Here is a 27,964-nt window from a genome sequence, read left to right on the forward strand (position 1 = left end):
ACTGACTCTATGCAAACGGTTATATATGGTAATTATCTGGCACACATCTCGAATAAATAAATGAAGCTCAACTGCCGGTGCTCACGGAAATGAGGGGATGTCCTGAAAGTCTCTGTAAATACACATGAAGGAGGAAGAAATCCAAGCACTCTGGCTTCTCTATAAAGAGTTTTAATCAGCAACAGTGACCAACGTTTCGAATGCCATGCATTCTTTATCAAGGTGAAGGCCTTGTTGCTTATTAAAACTCTATAGAGAAGCCCAAGTGCTTGGATTTCTTCCTCCTTCTATGCAAACAGTACCATTTTGATGCCACCTTACCTAGGCCAATGTCGTTCAGGGAGTAAATCAAGACTCTGACACCTGACCTTCTCCCACAGTACGATCTGATTAAGATCACACGTTGCCTCCCCCCCCCCCCTCCCATCCCCCCCAGAGTATGAAATGAATATAGCAGCAATTGAAGCCAGAAGCTAAATTTGTGTCTCTTCATTCAGTTCAACTCCTTAAGTATCAGGGTGAATAAGCACTTGGCAAAATCCTCTTTCTGTCAACAGTCAACACCCGGACAAGTCCTATGGTCTGTATGTCTATCTCTCAGCTTTTGGCTTCAAACATTAACTCTTTCAGGCAAGCAGAGCCAGCAGTGCATTGCATAGCATTATAGGGGCTGCCTGTGACATTGGGGTTGCCTGTAACGTTGGGGTTGCCTGTAACATTGGGATTGACTGTGAAATTGGGGTTGCATGTTTTAACCAGCTGTTTTGCACACAACTGTAACCCTGACCACAGAGCTAACACTCCTTTTGCTGGTAGGATTAGGGCATATATTTCTCCTGCCTTTGTGTCATGGAATTGAGGGAGAAAACTGTAGCTATAAAATGTATTTTAGATAACCAGCATGCTCGTTTATTTGAGGCATTTCTTCAGGTGGGTTTTAAACTGGATATTATATACATTTGTCGATGGTAAGAAACAGTCGGGTAAACAGCACTGGTGAGGTTTGGATCACTGAGGTTTTTAGATGAAAGTGTTTTGGTGCCTTCTTGAAGCACCTAAAAATTGGTCTAAAAACATAGTTACATAGTAGATGAGGTTGAAAAAAGACGTACGTCCATCAAGTTCAACCTATGCTAAATTTAGACAACAGATACTTTATCCTATATCTATACTTCTTCCTTATTGATCCAGAGGAAGGCAAACAAAAAACATCCAATGATATCTCATAAGGGAAAAAAATAAATTCCTTCCTGACTCCAAGAATTGGCAATCGGATTAATCCCTGGATCAACATCCTTCCCATGTTTACTTATTTGGTATATCCCTATATACCTTTCCTTTCTAAAAAGATATCCAACCTTTTTTTTTAACAAATCTATTGTATCTGCCATCACAGTCTCCATTGGTAATGAATTCCACATTTTAACTGCCCTTACGGTAAAGAACCCTTTCCTTTGTTGCTGGTGAAATCTCGTTTCCTCCAACCTTAAGGGATGCCCTGAGTCCTTTGTACTGCCCTTGGGATGAATAGTTATTTTGAAAGCTCCTTGTACTGTCCCCGAATATATTTGTATATACAGGCATACCCCGGTTTAAGTACACTCACTTTAAGTACACTCGCGAGTATGTACATCTAGCTCAATAGGCAAACGGCAGCTCACGCATGCGTCAGTCAGCACATCCTGAACAGCAATCCCAGCTCCCTACCTGTACCGAAGCTGTGCGCAAGCGGGGAGACTATAGAGGCTGTTACAAATGCGTTATTTACATCAGTTATGCACGTAAATGACGATTGCAGTACAGAACATGCATCGATAAGTGGGAAAAAGGGAGTGCTTCACTTTAAGTACATTTTCGCTTTACATACATGCTCCGGTCCCATTGCGTACGTTAATGCGGGGTATGCCTGTAGTTATCATATCCCCTCTTAGACGCTTCTTTTCTAATGTAAATAAATCTAATTTAGCTAGGCTCTCCTCATAAATTAGATTGTCCATCCCCTTTATTAATTTGGTGGCTCTTCTCTGTACTCTCTCAAGTTCCATAATGTCTTTTCTAAGGAGTGGTGCCCAAAATTGTACTCCATATTCAAGGTGTGGTCTTACTAATGCTTTATAAAGGGGCATAATTATGTTTACTTCCCTTCCATCCATTGCCAGTTTAATACAAGATAAGATCTTGTTTGCCTTTACAGCTACTGCATGACTTTGGGCACTATTGCTAAGCCTGCTGTCTACAACAGGGGCGCACAAACTTTTTTTGCGGCGCCCCCCTGCCTTACCTTCTCCGATGGCCGACCCCCTCCTTAGCTCGCGCGGCACCAAATGACGTCACGGGGTCGCGTGAGATCACGTGACCAGCAGCATCATTTGACGTCATGTTACCAGGGCAACCGTGACTTCACATGACCCCGTGGCATCATTTGACACCGCATTGCCATGGTCAACCGTCCTGAAGTCGACTGAATCCCGGTAAGTAGAGGTTGCAGAGGCTTTGTGCGGTCCCCTGGCATTTAATTTACATGCCTTGGGGAAGAGCGCGGGACCTTTACAACCCCCCGCGCCCCCCCCAAAAAATCTCGCGCACCCCAGTTTGCGCACCGCTGGTCTCAAGAACTCCTAAATCCTTCTCCATCAAGGATTTCACCAATTTATCCCAGTTTAATTTGTATGTCGCCTGTTTATTCTTGCTTCCCAAATGCATAACCGTACATTTATCTGAATTAAACCTCATTTGCCATTTACCTGCCCAAGTTATCAGTCTCTCCAAGTCCTTCTGGAGAGAAATTACATCCTGCTGTGATTCTATTACCATACACAATTTAGTATCATCAGCAAAGAGGGAGACTTTGGTCTTGATGCCAACCTCAAGGTCATTAATAAACAAGTTAAAAAGCAGGGGTCCCAGTACCGATCCCTGAGGTACTCCACTCACGACCTTAGCCCAACCTGAAAAAGTTCAATTTTTGACAACCCTCTGTTGTCTATCCTTCAACCAGTTTTCAATCCAGGTGCATATATTTTTACTGAGTCCAATTTGCTTTATTTTGTACACCAACCTCTTGTGTGGCACCGTCTCAAAAGCCTTTGCAAAATCTAAGTAGAAACAGGAACCAAAAAAGACAAAGCACTACTTTCCAGCAGGTAGAAATTATCAAAAATAACTTCTTCCTCAGTTAACCAATTGTTCATTAATATGGAGGTTGTGGCTTCCTCCTGTGGCACTACAATTGAAATTGATTCTTCCCTAATAAACACAGAGGCAATGAATTTGTTTAATACCTCTGCTTTTCTCTTATCTCCAATAATCTGCCTACCCATCTCACACTGAAATGGTCCAATATTTTCTTTTCTCATTTTTTTTTGTTATTAAGGTACTTAAAGAACTTTTTAGGGTTGATCTTACTTTCTATTGCAATCCTTTTTTCATTATCCATTTTTGCTCATTTGATTGCTCTTTTGCAATTTTTGTTACATTCCTTATAATTCTGATACGATGTCTCCGTCCCTTCTAACTTAAAGAATCTAAACGCCTTCCTCTTCTTGTCCATTTCCTCCCCCACCTGTTTATTTAGCCACATTGGATTTGACTTATTTCTTTTATACTTATTACCCAAGGGTATACACTGATAAGTGTGATTTTCTAACAATGTTTTAAACACTGCCCATTTATCTTCTACATTTTCCCTGCAAAGCATTATCCCAATGTATTACTTGTAGATTAGTCCTCAGTTTATTAAAATCTGCCTACCTCCACTGCTAATTTCTATCTGCAAGGTCTCTACATTTTCATAATTCCCTTCATAAACATCTTCCCTTATAATAGGTTTTAGATCCGGTTTAAAATATAAGCATACTCCACCTCCTCTTCTATTTGCTCGATCCTTCAGAAAAGGAGTCCCGGTGCTCTAAAAACCCCAAACCCTCATTCCTACACCACTTTCTTAGCCATGCATTAACCTCCCTAATCTCTCACTGTCTCCCTGCGGTAGAGCATGGCACTGGTAGTATTTCCGAAAATACAACCTTGGAGGTCCTTGCCTTAAGCTTCTGGCCTACTGTAGATCCCTGAAATAATTTTTTAAGACCCTCCATCTTTCTCTAACTTTGTTATTGGTGCCAACATGTACCAAGACCGCCGGGTCAATCCCAGCCCCTCACAACAATCTGTCTACCCGATCCACGATGTGCCGAACCCGAGCACCCGGGAGGCAACAAACTGTTCGGTTCATGCGGTCACGGCAACAGATTGCCCTATCTACCTTCCTAATAATGGAGTCCCATACCATCACAATCTTTCTTGGTATCTGAGCATCCTGTGTCCCCTCTGTGCCGGAAGATTTATTCCCCTGGCTGCAAGAGGAATCAGTCTCCCCAGCCTTGCCATTTCTGCCCTGGCACTCCCAATATCTTCACTCAATATGGCAAATCTATTGGGATGGGTCAGCTCAGAACAGGCCTGCCCCTTCCTATTGCCCCTGCTTCCCCTTCTAACTGTCACCCAGCTACCTACCTGCTCTTCACTAACAGCAACCAAGCTACCTACCTGCTCCTCACTAACAGCGCCACCGTCTGCACCACTAGTCAAAGCAAGGACCTGCACAGTGAGCACTAATCCCCTTTCAAGGTTGCCAATGTCCCTCAATATTGCAAGTTTCCTCTTCAGATCAGCAATCTCTGACTCTAAAGAGACCCACCGCTCACACTTCTCACAGCGGTATGCTCCCTGGAACAGCTACTCCAAGTGCACATACATGTGGCAAGATGTGCATTGAGTGGCATTTTCAATCCTGCTCGTTGTAGCAACTATGAAGTTTATAATAACTAACAATAAACTGTACTTCAATATACTATACCTTGTTTCCATCTCACACCCCGGCCAGGAGACTCCAGGGAGCCGGTCACAGACAGAAGCACTGTGCTCCCGGGGAGGCATTCAGACGCAGCCGTACTGTGCTCTGGAGGGTCCCGGTACAGGAGCGCACCCTCCGGCTGCAGGGACTGTGTGTGTGATTTCCTAGGGCCGGGACCTCGGCCCTGATGACCGGAATGTAGCTGATGTGTCTGTGCATGCGCTGAGTGCTGTGAATGTTTGTGCGCATGCGCTGAGTGCTATGAATGTATGTGCGCATGCGCAGAATACCAGCAATGCTTCTGCACATGCGCAGACTACAATTCTGCACATGCGCAGTCAGTCACTTCAGTTATTTTTTTCGTGAAAATGTTCAGGTTTTTTCCCTATGAGATTTTTTTGGATGGCACCGCCACGAAAGAAGTTTCACTTAAAAATGGCTTAATATACAGGGGTGCTCAAGTCTAGTCCCCCCTCCCCCGAAGAGGTCAGGTTTTCAGGATATCCCAGCTTCAGCACACGTCGCTCAAACAAAGATTGAGCCTCTGATTGAGCCACCTCTGCTGAAGCAGGGACTAATTGAGCCACATGTGCTGAAGCAGGGGTATCCTGAAAACCTGGCCTGTTGGGGGGGGGGGGGGGAAGTGCTTGGGGACTGGAGTTGAGCACTCCTGGCTTAATATATTCTGAAAAGACTGGGACTGGTCCTGCGTGTTCTGGTTTGGAGATAGTCCTGATGGTTCTTATCTTCCGTCAAAGTCTGAGTTTCTACGACACGTTCAGGTGTTTAGTTGTGCCGTTAATATAGATACCAGGCACGACAGAGTGATATTTAGGGGAGGGTGACCTCAGAGTTGTGGAGACCTGCCAGATGGGTCATTTTACAAACATGCTGCTAGACCTGCGGATTACTTGTTCAGCCTTTCTGCGCACAATCCTTACTACAGAGAAAGATATTCAGGATAAATGCAAGGTACTTGCACTGGAACGTCCCGCTCCATGGGCTGTGAAACGTACACAAGGTCGTCCCAAAAACAACTAGAAATGGCGCTATGGAACATGCATAGGGAAATAAAGCAAGGACAGGGTGTAATAGATGGATAAAGAACACTTAGAGCCCAGAGTGGATGGAGGTATATCTGTTACACCAAGAAAAATAATTTCAAATGCGTGCTACACTGTTTCAAGCAGCCATTTATATACAGTACCTCCATCCACTCTGGGCTCTAAGCCTCCTTTATCCATCTAGTATACCCTATCCCTGAGGTATTTCACCATGCATGTGTTTATTTCTTCCCTTACGTGATCATCCCTAAGGTTTGAGGAGAGATTTCCTACTGCTGCGCAGAAAAAGATCCCAAAGGCCCACCAGCGGGAGCCTGCTTTGAACATTCCCATGTTGTTGCATGTTGCAGTCAACTGTCCCATAACGTCATTTCTAGTTGTTTTGGGGATTGTTCTTTTTCTGATTTCTATAGAAAATGGTCAATTTTGGACAGCACATGGACACTTGTTTACTTCCAATATTGTTGTATCATTATGTACATGAATGTATTATGTTGATCAAAATAGCACTTTATACACAAGTATTTAGGTATCACAGCACTTGCATTATATCTTGTAATTAGCACTTGGCACTATTGTTATTACACAAGCTCATCCACTGACATTAGAGAGGTCACATGGCTCTAGGGTGGGTAATCCAAATAGGTGTTCCCAGTTCATGTATGTTGGGGGACTAAAAAACCTGGACGGAATGGGGCTTTCTTTGGGGCAGTCCCAGTGCCAATCCAATTTAAAGACTAGGGCATTTTCTGGAGACGTGGAGATGGTAGTCAAGCTGGTAATTCCAGTGTGCCATTGGATACCCCTATAAATGTAAGAAATGCTCACCTGTAGGACGGATGTAGAGTTGTAAGGTGGCAGCTATTGGAAGTACGAGTAGAAATGGGCAGACTATTTGCCACGAAGATAACGTTTTTTCTGAATATTTGCAAATGCATCCCGGTCAGAGAAATCTACCTTACTCTTTGTGTGATTTAAACAAATTAGACCATTTAAACATTCACAATTCCCCCCCCCCCCCCACTGAAATCTGCAGACGAAAAAGAGCAAATAAACAAGAATAAATAGGGGTGCTGCTTCTGCTCCACCTCATTTGTGTATGGTGGGGCTTGCATCATTCTCTTCACATATATACAGGCACTCCAATGCATATACCGTGACATTTATGAGAATAAATGTCCCCTTATATGCATTGGTGTGGTAGTCCAGTTTTTCTTTATCTTTGTGCTTCTTTGTTGACCCATGGACGGTATGCGCCCTGTACGGTCTACATCTAATATCACATGAGTGCTCTGTCTCTGGACTATATATATATATATATATATATATATATATATATATAGACCATACGATACCGGTTGCAACACGACATCAAGGGACAGCACGCAGGTAAGTAAATCAAAAATGTGATATATTTGATAGAAGGTTTTTGTGTCTTCTATCAAATATATCACATTTTTGATTTACTTACCTGCGTGCTGTCCCTTGATGTCGTGTTGCAACCGGTATCGTATGGTCTGTTATTGCTTTATGGGATAAGCACCAAAACTTATTCACTTGCATATGGTGTGCCGGCTGTGCATTGGATTCTATATATACAAGGTCGAAACAGCTGTCTGTGGGTGGTTTTCTGGGTATGCACCTTAACCCTGGCTGTGCTCAAAGCTGTGACCATGCAGCAAGCTTAAGCCTATAGGGAACCATGTTAAAAATGGTTATTGAGGCAAAAAGTGACACTGTGTGCTCATTTGCATGTCATTTCCCAGAATCCCTTGCTGCAGTGGAAGTGCTGTATGCTGGGTGATAATGGGGAATAAAACAAAACAAACAAACAAAAAACAGGCGCACTCATAGCGTAGTAAAGTTTACAAAAAATTATGTGGAGTTGAATGTATACAAATGCGCACTCACAAACATAACGGGAATACAAGCATTTATGAGTAATACTCAATCGCCAGCCAGAATGCAGGAAACAAGTCGCTCCGGAATGATCGTCCGATATGGAGGGAAATCAACAGCTTCCACGGTGCACTCCGTGTACCGGAAGAGGTAAGGAGCGTCTTCCCACTCCAAGCCCCTCGTCACTGCAATGGGTCTCCGATCACAATCCCGCGAGAACTCGATGACGTCACTGGGCTCACCGGATAGACTGTAACAGCCCCCACAAGGATAACAAAGTGATGGCTGTGCTTGGTATTGATTTACCAAATGTAGAAAGTCCCGTAAGTGAGATGGCAAATAAGTAATAAAACTGGACAATGTCACGTCCACAGAACACTCCCTACGCGTTTCGTCTCAAAAGACTTCGTCAGGGGTTAACAGCATAGATGAGAAGCATGTTCTTATAGTTGGTTTAACAAATCAGACAACAGAAGAACTAATTACAAAGTGGATATCAGATATATAGATGGAAATTAAATTAACCCCTATAGTTGCTGGAATATACATTGAATATCAAGAGAACAACTTGATAGCATAATATACAACAATACAATAAAATAAAGATATGTCTAATCATGGTATAAAATCCACAATTAGGTCAATGCTAATGAAGGTAAAAAATGGCAAATATAAAATGGCAAATATAAACATAGGCTAGACAGATGAATAAAAACAAATTTGTAGATTCATATATTAACAGTTGATATGGATACTGGAAAATGCCAGAGGAGAGACTCAGAGGGAACAGCAGCTAAGGACCCATAATACCTAAATAATAAATGGGGGGGGGAGGAAGGGGAAAGGAATGGGGAAGGGAACGGAGGTGGGGGGGGAGGAGAGAGGAAAAAGGGGAAGGACAGGAAAATGAGGGAGAACCAGGAAAAAAGAGAAAAATACACGTGAATGGTCAATGGATGTAAGGGTAATTAAGTAGGTTTTGACAAATGTAGATGCTATTGCAAGTATAAGCAAATACATCAAACTACAATGTAAGCATTAGTAACATAAACATATAACCAATCCATCATAAACATGTATATCAGAGGAAAGGAGAAACAGAAAAGTGTCAGGATTGGTTGTCTGATTGGTTAAACCAACTATAAGAACATGCTTCACATCTATGCTGTTAACCCCTGACGAAGTCTTTTGAGACGAAACGCGTAGGGAGTGTTCTGTGGACGTGACATTGTCCAGTTTTATTACTTATTTGCCATCTCACTTACGGGACTTTCTACATTTGGTAAATCAATACCAAGCACAGCCATCACTTTGTTATCCTTGTGGGGGCTGTTACAGTCTATCCGGTGAGCCCAGCGACGTCATCGAGTTCTCGCGGGATTGTGATCGGAGACCCATTGCAGTGACGAGGGGCTTGGAGTGGGAAGACGCTCCTTACCTCTTCCGATACACGGAGTGCACCGTGGAAGCTGTTGATTTCCCTCCATATCGGACGATCATACCGGAGCGGCTTGTGTCCTGCATTCTGGCTGGCGATTGAGTATTACTCATAACTGCTTGTATTCCCGTTATGTTTGTGAGTGCGCATTTTTATACATTCAACTCCACATAAATTTTTGTAAACTTTACTATGCTGTTTTTTGTTTGTTTTTTTCTATAGATATCTTCAAGAGAGTGGTGTTCCCCTGTATTCAGGCTGCAAAGACTCAGTTGGATTGCGTGTGGAGCTGTATCTGGATTTTTATTGTATTTTATATCTGGACAATATTCTTTAATTTGTTTATCATTTTATTATATATTTTCATATATTTTTTTATTATATATTTTTAATTTTTTATCTGTATTAGTCCTGAACAACATAGATTTTCATCATCATTTGCCTTTTTATACGTTAAGTAGGTCTGGGTGGCGCCATATCTCTTTTCTTTTCTGTTTTCTTGTATATATATATATATATATATATATATATATATATATATATATATATATACACACATACACACACATCAATGAATATTCAAACATTCAAACTATTGAAAGAATAGTGGAGCAGTTTTGTAGCGCCAAAAAAAATTATACTAGCAAACCTGCATGCTTTCATGCTGATTTTTAATTAGAACAAGGTGAATTAATATTTGCATTTTTTTTAATACAGTATAATTGGCCATTCACTAAATAAATTGCTGGCCAAAGTTACTTTACATTTGCCCATCCCTTCCTATGAGGTCCCCAATGATAGGCCTCGTTTCATTACTCTGTGCTGTGCAATGTGTTTGTAGAATCTCCAGCATGGCAGACATTAATAGTATGTGGGTGCTGAAATACTTGAAGGTATTGGATATCTGCTATGAGGCAGCTTCTCTTGCATCCTCACCTTAGGAATGGAAGGGGCCACTAGTTGGGTTGGTCTTCACTCTCTTCCCCATCACCTCAGTCTCATCGGAAGTTCTCAGCTCCCCGACACGGACACTTGGGGTTCCTGCCTCATAAACGGAGTCGGAGTCACAGAGGGAAAGTGAAAACCTGGCCCAAGGATGACCCCTCTAAGCCCATCCACCTGACAGCATTCTTGGGCTACAAGGCTGGGATGACCCATACCCTGAGGGAGGTCCACAGATCGGGACTAAGTAAGTGATCTCTGATGAGAGATATTTGGCAAGTTCTCTATCTGCTGTTGAATGGAAGCACTTTGCTCCAGTCTGCTCAATGCAGGTGCAATATATAGCAAAACCGAGTTAAATATTACATAGTTTATTTAGGAATATGATACATTTGTTGTAGGTAATCATATCTTTTTTTTTTTTTTTCCAAACTTTTTTCCTTTATTGGAGACATGTGTAAAGGTTACAAACAGTGGGTACATCATTTCAATACATAGTACAGTGGAGTCATCGGCACATGACCGCAGATTATATCGAATGTCCCAATAATCCTTTTCCTGGTTTTTTTTAGAACCAAAAGAGGGGGAGACGTAGGGTGGGACGATAGATGGGGATGACAAAAGGGGGGTAGGAGGGGGAGGAGGGGGGAGGGGGGGTTAGGTTATCTCTCCGATCCATTCCTATCCCTAGTTGTTTAGGTAATAGTTGGAATCTGTGGCAGAGGCAGGTCGCCTGAGTTGGGCCAGGGTTCCCATGTGTTGTAAAATTGGGGCATTTTTTGTTTCAGCATGGCCGTGAGTTTTTCCATGTTCCTAACTATGTTTATCCTATTCACTACTGTCCTTCTCGAGGGTGCCTCAACTTGCTTCCAGGCCGCCGCAACTGAGCATCTCGCCGCCGTGAGTATGGCCGAGGTCAGCCTGGCCGTGGGGGCCGGGAGGTCCTCTATAGGTTTACCCAGCACGTATGTCAGGGGGTCCAAGGGGACCTCTAGGCCCAGGGTATCGTCCAGGAGTCTCTGGATTGTAGCCCAGAACCTCTGGATCTCTGGACATGACCACCAAATGTGGGCCATGTCACCCTTTTGTCCACATCCTCTCCAGCATAGGTCAGCCGTGCCGGGGAAGATCTGGCTCAGTCTACTCGGGGTCAGGTACCACTGAAATAGTATTTTATAGATGTTTTCTTTTGTGACTGTGCATATTGAGGTTTTGGAAGCTGCTTCTCAGACGTCCTCCCAGTCCTCCAGATCCATTGGAGTGTTAAGGTCTGCACTCCATTTTTGCATGTAGGTATGTGTGGGTAGGAGGAGGGAATTCTCGACTATTCTGTAGATTCCTGAAATTAGTCCTTTTTGGTACTCTCTTATACGACAGAGAGATTCAAATCTGGTCAGCGGGGGAAATTTCAAGGTCGGGGATAAAGCTCCTAGGAAATGCCTTATCTGTATGAATTTGAATATGGGGAGGTTGGGGGCTGTAAATTTAGTTTTGAGCTCCTGGAAGGACAGAGCTTCGTTATTCTCCAGCAGATCCGCAACCAAGCTAATGTCTAGGTCCTGAAATTGACCAAACTGGGCTCGGGGGCACCCAGGAGGGAATTCTGGGTTCCCAAGTATGGGGGTGAGTTGGGAGGGGGATGAAGTTAGGCCATATTTCCCTCTGGTCTTAAACCATGTGGACCACGTGCATTTCATTGCTCCAAGCTCTAGCCTCTGGGGTCGTTTTTCTTTGTTTTCTTGGGACCATAATAGCACTGGGAGGGGGACGGGGGCTGCGTGGTGGGTTTCTATTTCTAGCCAGCAAGCAGAGCTCGGTGGGTTGTTCCAAACCACTGCTTGCCTAAGCTGGGCTGCGTGGTAGTATCTAATCACGTAGGGACCCGTAGTCCGCCTCTTGTCTTTGCGGACAAGAGTACCGATCTCGGGACTCTAGGTTTACGTTGTTTCCATATAAAACGTAGGATCTGTGATTGTATATTTCTTAATTCGGCTAGGGGGACTGGGATTGGGAGTGTCTGAAAATAATACAGTAGGCGGGGGAGGATATTCATTTTAGCGGAGATGACTCTGCCAAACCAGGAGATCTGGTATGTGTTCCAAGCGTCTAGGTCTCTCTTGATTTGGTCAAATAGGGGGGGGGGGGGGGTAGTTTGCTTTGTACAACATGTTGTACGAGCTAGTGATTTTTATTCCCAAATATTTTATGTAGGAGGAGTTCCACTTATACTTGTAATTTAATTACAGGAGCTTCCAGATGGGATCAGGGATGGGTTCAGCGCTTCGGATTTATCCATGTTTATCTTATAGTCTGAGACCAAGCTGAATTGGTCTAGTAGTTTCTGTAGGTTAGGGAGGGAGATGTGTGGGTCAGCTAGGGTCAGAATAACATCATCCACGAAAAGGGATATCTTATAGTTTTTATCAGCGATAGTTAAGTCTTTGATGTTTGGGTCGGCTCTGATGTGAGATGCTAGTGGTTCAATAGAGATCGCGAAGAGCAGAGGGGAGAGGGGGCAGCCCTGTCTGGTTCCGTTTCTTATATGGATTGGGTTGGATTGTCCTCCCGGGAGTTTTAAATATGCAGTGGGGTTCTGATATAGGGCTCGGACACCCTCGAGAAAGGGGCCTGAGAAGCCGAATTTAATCATGGTTTGGTCGAGGAAGGTCCATTTGATCCGATCAAAGGCCTTCTCGGCGTCTAGGCTAAGAATCATGGCCTGGAGTTTATTGAGATGCACGTGGTCGATTATATCAATGATTTTATGAGTGTTGTCAGAGGCCTGTCTTCCTGACACGAAACCCACTTGGTCTATATGAATTAGTCTGGGGAGAATAGGGTTTAGCCTGTTTGCGAGGATCTTGCTGAAGAGTTTCAGGTCTGTGTTAAGCAGGGAGATCGGTCTGTAGTTACCGCATTGAAGCGGGTCCCTTCCTTCCTTATGAATAATGGCTAAGTTGGCAGCTGAAATTGTGCCCGGGATCGGTTCTCCTTCTAGGAAGGAGTTAAACATTTCAATCAGGTAAGGGGAAAGGGATGATGCGAATTTTTTTGTAGTAGGCGTTCGAAAAGCCATCGGGGCCTGGGGTTTTAGCTATTTTGAGAGAGCTTATGGCTTGGGTCAATTCCTCCTTAGTGATTTTGTGGTTCAGAGCTGTAAGCTCTTCTTCAGTGAGAGAGGGAAGATTACATCGCGCCAGAAACTGCGAGGCAGTATCTATTGCGTTTGGGTCTTGATTAGGGGGTGTAGATTATAGAGGTCTGTTTAATAGTTTGCAAATTCTTGGGCGATTTCTTTTTCCACATAAGTAGTGTGGCCTCCTTTAGTGCGGATCTTTGTGATTTGGGCCTTTGCCTTAAGACCTCTTAGCTTTGTTGCTAGAAATTTATCTGCCTTGTCGCCCTTATCATAGAACCTCTGATTGGTCCACTTGAGCGCTCTCTCTACCTCTTCTAGTTGGGATTGTTTTAGCTCAGATCTTGTTTTGTCAAGTGTTCTGAGTAGTTTCTTGGAAGGGGTCTTTTTGTGTTGTTGTTGTTCGAAGACTAGTATCTTGTCAGTTAATGCTTTCTGAATTTTTAGTTTGTTTTTTTTCTTGTGGGATGCTAGAGAGATTAGATCTCCTCTGATTGTACCCTTGTGGGCTTCCCACAACATTGATGCAGCGGAGACAGACCCCTTATTTATTTTAAAGAATGATGCTAATTTTCGCTGGATCGTTTCCACAACTTGTGGGTCATTAAGTAGGGAATCATTAAGTTTCCACTTGAACGAAGAATTCTTAACAAAAGGCAGAGAGAGGGTCAATTCGACAGGGCGTGGTCCGACCATGTGATCGGGCCTATGTCGGAATGGGAGGCCGCCTGGAGAACATTTGAGGTTCCCAGCAAATAGTCGATCCGCGAGTAAGACTGATGTGGGGCCGAGAAGAACGTATAGTCCTCCTGGCCTACGTGCTGGGCCCTCCAAATATCTGTGAGGAAAAAGTTCTGTAAGATCTCTCTGAACTTTTTCGCCTTTTGCTGGGTCTGGGCGTTGTGTGTAGTGGAGGGCATGCTAGACTTGTCTTGGTCTGGAGACAGAACCATATTAAAGTCTCCGAGCAAAAGTAGCGAGGCGAGTATTGACTGGTCTAGGGATTCTAAAAGGTCCTGTATGAAGCGTACCTGATTTTCGTTGGAGGCGTAAACATTGATGATGGAGATGGGGTTTCCAGATAGGGATCCTGCAAAAGTAAGTATCGTCCCTCTGGGTCTCTAACTATGTTAGTTGGGGGCAAAGGGGACATTGTGTTTTATCAATATGGCGACTCCCCTTTTTTTAATGGGGGAGGAAGCAAAGAAGGCCTGAGGGAAGGCCTGTTTGAACGTATTGGGAGGGTCCGTTGGAGTTAAAGTGGGTTTCTTGAATACAGATAATGTCGCTCTTGGTTTTTTTAAATTCCTGCAGAGCTAGTTTACGTTTCTTAACTGAGTTGAGACCCTTAACGTTGAGGGATGTAATTTTGATTGACGACATTATTGGGGGGGGGTTTTCCCAGAGTTGGGGGGTCTGGGCCCCGTGTTTTTCCCATGACGGGGGAGGTCTGGGTGCTTTATGGGGGGGGGGGGAGAATGTGGGCCTGTTTTCAGCCTTATGAATCTTTATTGATGTGGGGGAACGGAGAGGGGTGGGGGGGGAGGGTTGTGAGGGACAGGGCGAGGAAGGGGCGTAGACACACAAAGGGAGGAAGAGAAGCGGGCTTTCGGGGAGCCCAATAGTAATTTCCTTTGGCACCATTGTGTCAAGGAAAAGGGGGTCAGAGCCCCTGGAGATCCTTCCGGAGCGCCAATCATGGGGCACCGTCAGGCTGGGAGGTCTGACACCCTCCCTGTCTAGGTTAACTGGGGGGTAGTTAGTGTGGGAGAGTTGGACATCTGGCGAGGATGGGCGTAGAGGGCCACCGGGCCTTTCGGGGCACAGTCATGGTTGTGCGGCTCACTGGATCCGTTGGTTAGCGAGTCTTTCTGAGGCTCGAGGGGTTTCAGCAGGTTCGGATCTTGCAGCTCGGGGGGTACGTTCTTCTCCTCGTGGGGGGGCGATGCCTATAGCTTTGAGAAAGTCGTTGGTGTCCTCTGATCCGTGATAGTGTAGAAACGTCCATTCCTCGGGACAATGAGTTTAAAGGGGAAGCCCCAGCGGGGTAGGAGGACTCCACAGTCACGAAGGAGAGCCGTAAGAGGCTTCATCTCCATTCGCTTCATGACCGTGGACCTGGAGAGGTCGCTGTATATCTGGACTGTGTGGTCGTCCATTTTAACGTCTCCCGCTCTTCTTGCGGCCGCCGAGATCTTTTCTTTCGCTGTGTAGACGTGAAATCTCACAATCACGTCCCTGGGGCGGTTAGATCCGGAGACTTGGGACTGAGGGCTCTATGTGCCCTGTCTAGCTGGAGCTCATGGTCGGATAAGTCAGGAACGAGATTCAGAAAGAGTTTTTTTAGGAAGGCTGGATGGATTCTGGTGGGACTGATTCAGGGATTCCTCTGAATCGTAGGTTCTGCCTACGGTCCCCTATTTTCGTGGTCCTCGATTGTATTCTTGAGGGCAGCCAGCTCATGCCCCATTCTAGCCATGTCATCCTCCATGTTGGAGTGAGTGACCGATATGGTGGTGATTTGCGCTTCCACTGCCTCTGTTCTCGTAGTTAGGGAGCTCAGGTCCGATCTGGTGTCCCGCAGGACCTTCTCCAGGTCCTCCATAAATCCCCTGCGCATTCTGAGGAGAAGAGCCTCAAAGAATTCTTTACTGAGTTCATGATGGGCCGGAGCAACTTGGCCGAGCAATGCGGCCTCCGCGGCATGCTCGTGCTCCTCGGCGCCATCTTGTGATTCTGAGGACGGCTCCATCGGGCGCTGCGTCGACTGAAAAAACTTTGAAACGGGGTTCTGTGTCTTCTTTTGTTGTTTCCCCGCCATCCCTGGTGTCTTAGGAGAGGGTGCTGGCCACTTTTGGGGGGTGTTTGCGCCGTGTGGGGTGCTTTTCTGTTTAGCTTTATGGGGAGGGTGTCGGGAGCTCGTTGACTACCCTGCATTCACGGTGACGTCACCGGAAGTCCCCCGTAATCATATCTTTTTAATGGCTAACACTGTGAGGTATTCATAGATAATTACACGAGCGAGCAAAGACATCAACAGAACTTTGTGGACACTTTGGGTGTGTGGTTTTTGTGTGTCTGTTTTTTTTCCCATGTGTTCTCTCTCCACATGACAAACGCCTTGACCAATTCTGGGGACATTTTGAGGGTACCTTTCTGCCATCCTAACTTAGATGTGCCAGACATTCCAACAAAATCAAGTGCAGCCCCACATCTGGGAATTAATGTCTTTTTTTTTTTTAAAGTGATTAAAACGGTACATCTCATTGACTGGATTGCTGATACAAATCATTCAGTGTGTTACTTTGCAACTTGTACTGCAATTTCAAGGCAATTTGCTTGGACCGTTTCAGAGAAATTAAATATCTTATACTATATTAGTGAAAGCACTGTATGCCTGCCTGCCTGCCTGGATGTCCGGTGTCCCTAGGGGAAATCTCATTGGTCCCTTGGCCCGCCCGCCCCCCGCACACCTCTCATTGGCCTGAGCGGAGTGTCGGGCCAAAGGACACACAGGGACACACACACAGGGACACACACACAGGGACACACACACACACAGACACACAGGGACACACACACACAGTGACAGACACACACACAATGACAGACACACACACAGTGACACACACACACAGTGTGTGTCACACACACACACACACACACACTGTTACATACATTAGCGGGGCTCACAGTGTTAGCAGCACCCGCGCGCACCTCCTCCTCTCCCCGTGTCTCCCGCGCTTTCACCCCGACCCCCCCCCTCCCCCGGCGCCGCTACAGTCAGCGGACACACACACTATTATTACCCCTTCAGCACCCCCCCCCCACCCAGTGTCAGTGGCCGTGCGAGACCCCCCCTCTATATCTCCCACCTCTCCCCCCCCACACATATACATGCCCCCCCCCTCCCCGGCGCTACAACTCACCCCTCCCCGGCGGAGGGAACAGCCAGTGGCCAGGCAGGCTGCCTCGCGGCGCCGAAGTACCCAAGATGGCGGCGCCCGGGACACAGCGGGGAAGCGGCCACAACACGCTGCCTCCCGCCTCAGATCCACGTGGGACCTGCCGGATGGGTGAGTGAGCGGCCTTCACCTCCCTTCCACCCCCCTTCACCTCCCCTCCACCCCCCCTCCCCTCCACCCCCCCCCTCCCCTCCAGTGTCTCCCCGATACCCCCCCCCCGGCGCCGCTACAGTCAGCGGGGGGGCGAGCGAGCGCCGGGACACAGCGGTGGGAGCGGCGGCCACAACACGCTGCCTCCCGCCTCAGATCCACGTGGGACCTGGGCCGGACGGTGAGTGAGCGGCCTTCACCTCCCCTCACCCACCCCTCACCCCCGATCACCTCCCCTCACCACCTTTCACCTCTCCTCACTCCACTTCTCCCTTCCACCCCCCTTCACCCCCCCCCTCCACCCCCCCTTAACCTCCCCTCCACCCCCCCTTGCCCCCCCCTTCACCTCCCCTCCACCCCCCCCTTCACCTCCCCTCCACCCCCCCCCCTTCCACCTCCCTTCCACCCCCCCCTTCACCTCCCTTCCACCCCCCCTTCACCTCCCTTCCACTCCCCCCCTTCACCTCCCCTCCACCCCCCCTTCACCTCCCTCCACCCACCCCCCTCCACCCCCCCACCTTCACCTCCCCTCCACCCCCCCACCTTCACCTCCCCTCCACCCCCCCTTCACCTCCCATCCACCCCCCTTCACCTCCCCTCAACCCCCCCTTGCCACCGCCTCCCCCCTCTTCCCACCGCCTCCCCCCCCCCTTCCCACCGCCTCCCCCCCTTCCCACCGCCTCCCCCCCCCTTCCCACCACCTCCCCCCCCCCTTCCCACCGCCTCCCCTCCACCTTCCACCGGGGGAAGGGGGGGGAAGGGGGGGAAGGGGGGGAGGTGGAGGGGGTAAGGGGGGGGGAGGGGAGAGGAGGGGAGAGGAGGGGGGGAAGGGGGGGAGGTGGTGGGAAGGGGGGGGGGAGGTGGTGGGAAGGGAGGGGAGGTGGTGGGGAGGGGCGGGAGGTGGTGGGAAGGGGGGAGGAGGGGGGAGGTGGTGGGAAAGGGGGGGGGGGTGGTGGGAATGTGGGGGAGGTGGTGGGAAGGTGGGGAGGTGGTGGGAAAGGGGGGGAGGTGGTGGGAAGGTGTGAAGGTGGGGGGGTGGTGTGAAGGTGGGGGGAGGTGGTGAGGAGGGGGGAGGTGGTGGGAGGTTGTAAGGGGGGAGTGAAGGGAAGGTGAAGGGGGGGGTGAAGGTGGGGGGTGGAGGTGAAGGTGGGATTGGAGGGGAGGTGAAGGGGGGGTGGAGGGGAGGTGAAGGGGGGGGTGGAGGAGAGGTGAAGGGGGGTGGAGGAGAGGTGAAGGGGGGGTGGAGAGGTGAGGGGGGAGGAGGAGAGGTGAAGGGGGGGTGGAGGGGAGGTGAAGGGGGGTGGAGGGAGATGAAGGGGGGTGTAGGGGGGGTGAAGGGGAGGTGGTGGGGGGGTGAAGGGGAGGTGGAGGGGGGGTGAAGGGAGGTGGAGGTGGAAGGGAGGGGAAGTGGAGTGAGGGGTGGGTGAGGGGTGGGTGAGGGGAGGTGAAGGGGTGGGTGAGGGGAGGTGAATGGGGGTGAGGGGTGGGTGAGGGGAGGTGAAGGCCGCTCAGTCACCCGTCCGGCCGCTCACTCACCCGTCCAGCAGCTCCCTCACCCATCGGCAGCTCCCTCACACCGTCCGGCAGCTCCCACGTGGATCTGAGGCGGGAGGCAGCTTGTTGTGGCCGCTCCCCCGCTGTGTCCCGGGCGCTCGCTCCCCCCGCTGACTGTAGCGGCGCGGGGGGGGGCGGGGGGGGTGGAGGGGAGGTGAAGGGGGGTGAGGTGAAGGGGGGTGAGGGGTGGTGAAGGGGGGTGAGGTGAAGGGGGGTGAGGGGGTGGGTGAAGGGGGGGTGAGGGGAGGTGAAGGCCGCTCACTCACTCGTCCGGCCGCTCCCACGTGGATCTGAGGCGGGAGGCCCGGGCCGCGCTTCCCCTCTCCGGTAGCGGCGCACGTGAGGGGGAGAGCAGGAGGCCCGGGCCACGAGGGAGGAGGCAGCTGGAGTTTGCTGCTGAGCAGGAGTGCCGCGCTTCCTCCGCGGCACACGGTGAGGGTGATGGTGCGGGCTGGGGATGTTGCGGAGCGTGGGGATTTGGGGTGAGGTGGGGGGAGAGAGTGAGGGGCACCGGGGAGAGGAGGGGGGGGGGTGTGTGTGGAAGGTGAGCTGCGGTCCAACTGACGGGGGAGTGTGTGTGTGTGTGTGTGTGTGTGTGTGTGTGTGTGTGTGTGTGTGTGTGTGTGTGTGTTTTTGCCCGTCACTCTGCCTCAGGCCAATGAGAGGTGCGGGGGCGGCCAGGCCAAGGGACCAATGATATTGCCGCTAGGGACGCAGACATACAGTGAACTCAGAAATATATAGTAGATTTGTGTCACAGGTAGTGTTAGGACCTGCCTACTGGTCATGCCGTGATGTGGCTGCAGGCTTAGACGCTTTGGTCAAAGGGTTTAATTAAATGACCCTTACTTATGAGAATACAAACATTGAAGTATTTTACTATGTATTTTCTGACACCTTGGGAGTAGCATTGGGTATTTTTGTCTTTTGTTGTATCCTATTAGGTTTACTCGCTCATCCCACCACGTGGTATAAAATATTGCGTTTTTCTATTATATATCGCACAGAGCTTTCCAAACCACAGAGGTGCTTGTTCATGTGTACACGTGAAGAAGACATCTGGGAGGTTTGTAAAGCTCTGTACACTACATTTTCATCTATGAAGAATTCTCATGTTAGTCCTTTAAAAGTTATCACAGCCTGCTACCAAGCTATACTTATGCAGACTTATTACCATTGCTGTTGAGCTCCTACTGATATTGTTTAGTAATTGGTCCCTCTTGCAATTAAAGATTTTAAAATATTCCCTTGAACAAAGCTAGCCCCCCGCCCCCCCCCCCCCCCCCCCCACCCCCCCATGCTTATGGATTCCGTGTATGCGTTTGCTTCTCATTCAGAGATTTCCAAACGGGAGGAGGTGGAAGCAGTAACGATTATCGAGACCCCGCCGTTGGTTGTGGTGGGCATTGTGGGATACGTGGAGACCCCCCGGGGGTTACGGGGTTTGAAGACTATATTTGCTGAGCACATCAGTGATGAGTGCAAGAGGCGCTTCTACAGGAACTGGTAAGAGCTCCACGGCTAGAATTAAACAATGGCAGTGGCATGTTGAAAGGGCTAAAGGTGGGAGATAGCCCTCGACGGGGTGACAGGTGACTGGGCCATTGAATCAAGGGCAGTCTATATTGGATACAAAAAGGATGGGGGAGCACAATAGTTGGAAACAGGCAGTGTTGTAGAACTAGTAATTGCTTTTAAAATAAAGTAATTATATCCTGAGCGAGTGTGGTAGCTCAGGTGTCTAATGTCTAATTTGAATGATATACACACATTGGTTCGTATGTATTGGTGAAAGGGTAGAATAAAAGTATATATAACTTACACGGCCTTGTGTAAGCCCAATCACATCAAGGTTTCTTTTGGAATCCCGTGTGCTTCTGGTGAGGCTTTTCTTCTTGCGGTGTGGGTTCTTCTTCTTGATGTATAAGCTGCTTGCTTCGTTGGTTCAGAGTGCCGCTCCAGGAGGATTTCCTCTCGTATAAAACAGAAAGGAGGATAGGGTTAACACATATACATATATACGTCAATGTGGGGGAGGGGATGGTGTGTTATGGACCACCATAAAAATATATATAGATTATACTCCGGCACTCACACGGGCTGGTGTGAGTGTATTCTTATCTTGGTATCTTGTTTTACTTATGGGTGTTACCCAATTAGTATCAGGTGATGAGAGAGAGGGGTACAATGGTATATATGGTAAATATAACACAATACTCACACGGGCCAGTGTGAGTACACACTTCTAGCGGTATCTTTGTTCTTCTTTTCCTGATGTAGCTAATGGTGAAGATGGGGTATAAAGCATATAAAAACACTAGGGTCTGGAGGGGTACAAACTAACTTTAATAAAGAAATAAAAAACAAAATAAAAACAAAAAGAAACCAAACGTTTTCTTGGGGAAGTAAAAGCAAGGGGGGACAGTATGGTGTATAGTAGTAGGGGGTCTCGCCTTCCGCGTCCGGATGGGGAGCTGCAACTACACCTCTGTCTCCTCTATGATGTGCTGTTAAAATGTTCCAGGTAAAAGAGCAACGCGTTTCGTCCAAGTACTGGACTTCCTCAGGCTCTGAGGAAGTCCAGTACTTGGACGAAACGCGTTGCTCTTCCGGACGCGGAAGGCGAGACCCCCTACTACTATACACCATACTGTCCCCCCTTGCTTTTACTTCCCCAAGAAACGTTTGGTTTCTTTTTGTTTTTATTTTGTTTTTTATTTCTTATTAAAGTTAGTTTGTACCCTCCAGACCCTAGTGTCTTTTATATGCTTTATACCCCATCTTCACCATTAGCTACATCAGGAAAAGAAGAACAAAGATACCGCTAGAAGTGTGTACTCACACTGGCCCGTGTGAGTATTGTGTTATATTTACCATATATACCATTGTACCCCTCTCTCTCATCACCTGATACTAATTGGGTAACACCCATAAGTAAAACAAGATACCAAGATAAGAATACACTCACACCAGCCCGTGTGAGTGCCGGAGTATAATCTATATATATTTTTATGGTGGTCCATAAACACACCATCCCCTCCCCCACATTGACGTATATATGTATATGTGTTAACCCTATCCTCCTTTCTGTTTATACGAGAGGAAATCCTCCTGGAGCGGCACTCTGAACCAACGAAGCAAGCAGCTTATACATCAAGAAGAAGAACCCACACCGCAAGAAGAAAAGCCTCACCAGAAGCACACGGGATTCCAAAAGAAACCTTGATGTGATTGGGCTTACACAAGGCCGTGTAAGTTATATATACTTTTATTCTACCCCTTTCACCAATACATACGAACCAATGTGTGTATATCATTCAAATTAGACATTAGACACCTGAGCTACCACACTCGCTCAGGATATAATTACTTTATTTTAAAAGCAATTACTAGTTCTACAACACTGCCTGTTTCCAACTATTGTGCTCCCCCATCCTTTTTGTATTCACTGCCTACAAGGGTCCCGGATAGATCCTGCTGGGGTTCCGAGTCACAAGAGGACACCACTTGAAAACTACTCACAGGCAGTATTACACCACACCTTTTTTACTTCCGCACATCAAATAAGCCATACAGAGATAGCGCCCGGGGTACCTCCACAAACAGTCTATATTGGAAACAGAAAGAGAATAAAGTATATGAATAGATACAATGCTATGATAAGGTAGCCTGTATAGAGTTGTAGTATGCATACACCTCCAGCTCCTGGTAGCAATGGTAGCCCAACTTGTAACCGCTTTAAAAAGTAGGGACATCGACACTGAGCTACTGCTACAGTCCTACATCGTAGCCAGATCTACAACAGACTGTCACTGCTTGCATTGTCCTATAGGTACAGAGCAAGAAGAAAGCTTTTTACCAAGTACTGCAAAAAATGGCAGGATGAAGAGGGCAAAGAAACAGCTGGAGAAAGACTTCTTGGCAATGAAGAAGTACTGCAAGGTTATCAGGGTCATCGTGCATACTCAGGTGGGGCAACGTTCATGGCAGGAGGACAAGAGACTGGACTTTTGATCTCGTTTTGCAATGCATTGATTCCCTTTCTGCTTGAGTCACTGACTGTCTGCCCCATACAGATGAAACTCCTGCCCTTCCGCCAGAAGAAAGCTCAGGTGATGGAGATCCAGCTGAACGGAGGCACCGTGGCCGAGAAGGTGGACTGGGCCCATGAGAAGCTGGAGAAGCAGATCCCTGTGCATTCTGTCTTCTGCCAGGACGAGACGATTGATGTCATCGGAGTCACCAAGGGAAAAGGAATGAAAGGTGCCTGCAGAGCATCATTCCTGTGATCCCTCAGCCAGAGTCAGACACAGAATATGTGCCTATTAACTTGTTTACCCATAATGCTACTGTGCTTAATTGATGGAGAGCACAACCTTTTTCAACATAGTGACACAGCTTTCTAGAAACCATTATAATAAGCTTTATTCTAAGCTCTATTTTACACTCATGAAAGGGAAGAGGGTTTTCAAATAGACTGTGTTCCCTATTTAAAAAAAAGCAGTGGAAGGTGAGGTTTTCTAAATAAAAAGTAGTTTTTGCCATGCCTTAGCATCAGACATCAACCTATAACTGGCATGCAGAGTATGTCTGCCTAATGGCAAAGTATATCTAATTTATACAGCAGGAAGCCCTGCCAGAATAAATGACATGCACTTCTTCATGGAAGAGAATATATCATAATGCCTAGTAAAACTCATCCAGTAAGACAATTTCCCGCTAGAAATACCAGTGTGTGTGTTCAGGTTCCCACCTCAGTCTTTTCACCTCCTTTCTTTCGGTACGTTGAAGGTGTCACCTCACGCTGGCACACCAAAAAGTTGCCACGTAAAACACACAAAGGCCTGCGCAAGGTGGCCTGCATTGGTGCTTGGCACCCAGCACGAGTTGCCTATACCATTGCCCGTGCTGGCCAGAAGGGCTACCACCATCGCACGGAGATCAACAAGAAGGTACTTCCTACCTGACTGTGGAATTACTGTATATTGCTATGTGTTGAGAAATGAAGACTCAATGGGTCACAAGTCGCCTCTGAATGAGGCCAGTCTGCTGTGGGAGGCACAGACTGGATGAATCAAAATACCATTGTTGCCCGATTATAAGGTGAAGTTTGTTTCAATAAAGTTAAATTGAAAAGACCATACTCGCCTTATTATCGGGCACCACACATTTTGCTGCTGACAGTCTTGTTGTGTGCTTCCTTAGGCAGATTGATGGTCTTGATAGTGGTTTTTCAGACAGGGGGGTTGTCCTTTAAATGATGTTCCGCTGCTTCTGGAATAACAGAAAAAACAGCAGGGCACGCCAATTGCGTAGTATGTTTCATCAACTGTCCCCTATCTAAAACGCTAAAATCACACTTACATAAAAACGGGGTATCAACTACCGCTTACAAAACACTAAGCTCCTCCTCCCTACGCGTTTCGTGACCCGTTGTCACTTCCTCAGGGGTTGACAACGGGTCGCGAAACGCATAGGGAGGAGGAGCTTAATGTTTTGGACTGTTCGGGCACCCATAGTTCCTGACGCGAGGAGAGTTCCGGTTTGCTGTATCGCTGACATCACTCGAATTTCCGGTATCGAGTGTAGCGTGCGGCGATCCTCCCCCCGGCTGAAATAGGAGCTGTGCAGGTTGCGGACGGCATTGTGAGCGGTATTTGATACCCCGTTTTTATGTAAGTGTGATTTTAGCGTTTTACTTGTGTCATTAAAATTCTGTACGTTATCACACTAGTGTTGTTTCGTATTCCACCCCCTTTCCCTCCCCCCCCCACCCCTGCACCCGTGGGAGCGTTGGAGTATTACACTTCTATCAACACCACCGCTGATTGAGGGAGACTCCTGCAGACCAGACCACGTGGGATCCGTGAGATGCTCTGAGGAGAAGGGACGTGCGTCACAGATTCTCTCCACTGTACTTTGCGAGCCCTTATCCTGTAAGTAGGATTTTAGCGTTTTAGATAGGGGACAATTGATGAAACATACTACGCAATTGGCGCGCCCTGCTGTTTTTTCTGTTATTCCAGAAGCAGCGGAACATCATTAAAAGGACAACCCCCCTGTCTGAAAAACCACTATCAAGACCATCAATCTGCCTAAAGAAGCCTGTACTAGAGACTGCCTTGTTGGTTCACGGTATTTTGGACTTTTTACACAGCGCCAGGAACGATTAATTTGTATGTTTATTTGTTCTTACAGATTTGGAATAGTCTGTTGTTTTTTTGTTCCATTAGGCTGCTTCACTCACTTATCATTTTATTGTTAATCACTAATTTTGGTATCACCTTTTTCACAATCATTTGTGTGTAGGTCAGCGCTTTTTAGAGGGCTTATATTTGTTTGTTAGCTAGCAACAAAGCATCCGCCTGCATACATGCTCCTTTCGGTCTTGTGTAAGCTATTAACAACGTATCCCTCTGCGCATGCGCTCCTTTCAATCCTATGTTAGGCTTGGTCCCCACTGCTCGCGGCTGCACGCGCTATGGTGTGCGCGGTACGAACAAGATACGGCCCTCTCTGGTGCCGGCCCCAGTCACTTCCTGGGCGCACCTACAAGAAGCGCGATGCGTGACCGCATTTTGAGAAGTAAAAAAAAATGTGACTTCTTGCGCGCTGCCGAGCGATAGCCACATCACGGCGGCGGTTCAGCCAGTGAGGGTGACCCAGCCGCGTGATGTCATGGCCACGCCCCCATCAAAAATCTTGTCTTCGCTTCCCCTGCTCTTCTCTGGACGTGCGTCCCATCGCGACCCCTAGACCACAGATCGTGGCTGAAGCTGGTGCATGCGCCGTCAGGCGCTCCGATGCGTGTGTGAATGGGGCCTTAGCTTAAGGCAGCAACGTAGCAGCCAGCATTGGGTGCAATCCTGCCGCTGTTGACCTAGTTACAGTTAGCAGAGGAATTGAGGGAGTCGCCCTATAATCGGGCAAATATAGTACATATTTGTCTTTGCACCAGTAAGTGAATCTGCCATGTAATAGGCAAACTTGATAATGTTCCTTTCCGTTTCTGTGCCACTATGTCCAACCGCAGCAGAAGGTCCCTACTCAATTGGTCGTAACAAATGATATCTCTTCATGTAATGTGCTGCTATAGTGTAATGTTGATTCCTTCACTCTTGGCCTCTGTGACGCAGTTTGATGTTTTCTGTCACAGATTTATCGCATCGGCAGAGGAATCCACCTGCAGGATAATAAGCTTGTCAAGAACAATGCTGCAACCAAGTACGATGTCACAGACAAGTCTATCACCCCACTGGTGAGAAACCACCAAGGGACAACTGATCCTCAGCTCAACAGCATCAGTGCCAGAGACGGCGGCTCACAGGGCATTGCAGAACAATATGAAAATGTGCAGGGCAAAGCATTTAAGGCACCTCCGATACTAAAGGGATTAATGGTTAATCCAGGGGTTCTCATCTCCAGTCCTCAAGACCCCTCCCCCAACTGGTCAGGTTTTAAGGATATCCCTTCATCGGCACAGGTGGCTCAGTCAAAGACTGAGCCACTGATTGAGCCACCTGTGCTGAAGCTGGGATATCCTGAAAATCTGACTTGTTGGGTGTTCTTGGGGACGAGTTGAGACCCCTGGATTAACCCATGATATCTCAATGCCAGAGTGCTAAATGTAAAGATTTAGAGTCATGTTTATATAGCGGTGCTAAACCTCAACTTCTTATATCTGTTTAGTACATTTGACCCTGAGTAACTATTCTGTTTATGTTGTGCGACAGATACATTTTTTCTTGGTCACTACTCAAGTCTTTTCCACTCTCTCCCTCTCTCACTTTTTCATTCTCTCTCTCTCTCTCCGTCTCCTCTTCACACGTTATCCTATACAGGGCGGGTTCCCACACTACGGCCAAGTAAACAATGACTTTTTGATGCTGAAAGGATGTGTCATGGGAACCAAGAAGCGAGTGCTCACTCTCAGAAAGGTGAGACTATCCTCGGAGAAGCAGCCAACCATTCTGTGGTTTGGGCTGTTGCACATGATCACTAGTTTTATTTAAATTTGCAAATGCACACTTTTGCTTTTCTAGAGGACGTACGAGTGTACAGAAGAATATAAGGCAAGAAACATGGTACTAATAACACAATACAATGTGTATGACGCTAAACCTTTTCAATCTTTTGAAGACACTGATATTTTGGTCCTTTCTTAAACCATTGTGCAGCGTTTCATGCTCAGAGACTGGATAACCGTGTCTTCCGTTCCCTCAGTCTCTGTTGGTTCATACCAGCCGCCGTGCCCTGGAGCCCATTGAGCTGAAGTTCATAGACACCACCTCCAAGTTTGGCCATGGATGCTTCCAAACTGACCAGGAGAAGAGAGCGTTCATGGTGAGTCCTATTTCACAGGTCACCTTTCCAGCGATTTGCTGCCCCTGGCTATGTTTTATTGGACATTTAGGGAGGCAATGGTGCTTAAAAGAGCACTTTCACTTGTGAAGATGCTTGTGACTTCAGCTCGCTTTGTTTTAATGAGTTGAAATGGTTCCTATGAGGCGAGAAGGCACTTCCATAGGTTGGCTCCATGTCAGTTAAATGCCGTTATTCTGATATTGCATTATTGAATTAAACTTCATGTGTAAAGGGGGTTGAGCCACTCTAATCAATTTCCGATTCTTTTTGTCCTCACAGGGTCCCCAGAAGAAACATCTGGTGAAGGAAAAACAGGAACCAGCTGAGGAATTGTAGATGTCACGACCGTATGACCTTATTATATGTCTGGGATAGTTCACCACTGCTAATAAAATTACCTTACAATATTAACTGTAAGACTGTTCCCATGAAGAACCTGTCCAGGGAAAGACTCGATCCGATGGCCACCAACAGTTTGTCAACCAACACGTAGTTAGGAAAATATAGATATATTGGCAAACTAGTGATTAGAGAACTAAATTAACAGGCATTTTAACACCCATTGACACTATTCCTGAAGAGGTGAGTTCCAATGAGACT

At 47.3% G+C, this 27,964-nt stretch overlaps 1 protein-coding gene across 1 annotated transcript; it reads left to right on the forward strand.

Annotated features, from left to right (window-relative positions):
• The first annotated feature begins 440 nt into the window (after window positions 1–440).
• On the forward strand, window positions 441–27,775 carry RPL3L (ribosomal protein L3 like). Its single transcript, XM_075565752.1, is given in 11 exon segments — window positions 441–580; window positions 10,250–10,442; window positions 20,338–20,506; window positions 22,833–22,893; window positions 22,895–22,969; window positions 23,077–23,263; window positions 23,792–23,952; window positions 26,157–26,258; window positions 26,842–26,937; window positions 27,224–27,343; window positions 27,644–27,775. Coding segments are annotated over 11 exon segments (1,224 nt in total). The 5' UTR covers window positions 441–577; the 3' UTR covers window positions 27,701–27,775.
• Window positions 27,776–27,964: the final 189 nt, after the last annotated feature.

The sequence above is a fragment of the Ascaphus truei genome, chromosome 11 (assembly GCF_040206685.1).
Source record: "Ascaphus truei isolate aAscTru1 chromosome 11, aAscTru1.hap1, whole genome shotgun sequence".
Taxonomy (NCBI): Eukaryota; Metazoa; Chordata; class Amphibia; order Anura; family Ascaphidae; genus Ascaphus; species Ascaphus truei.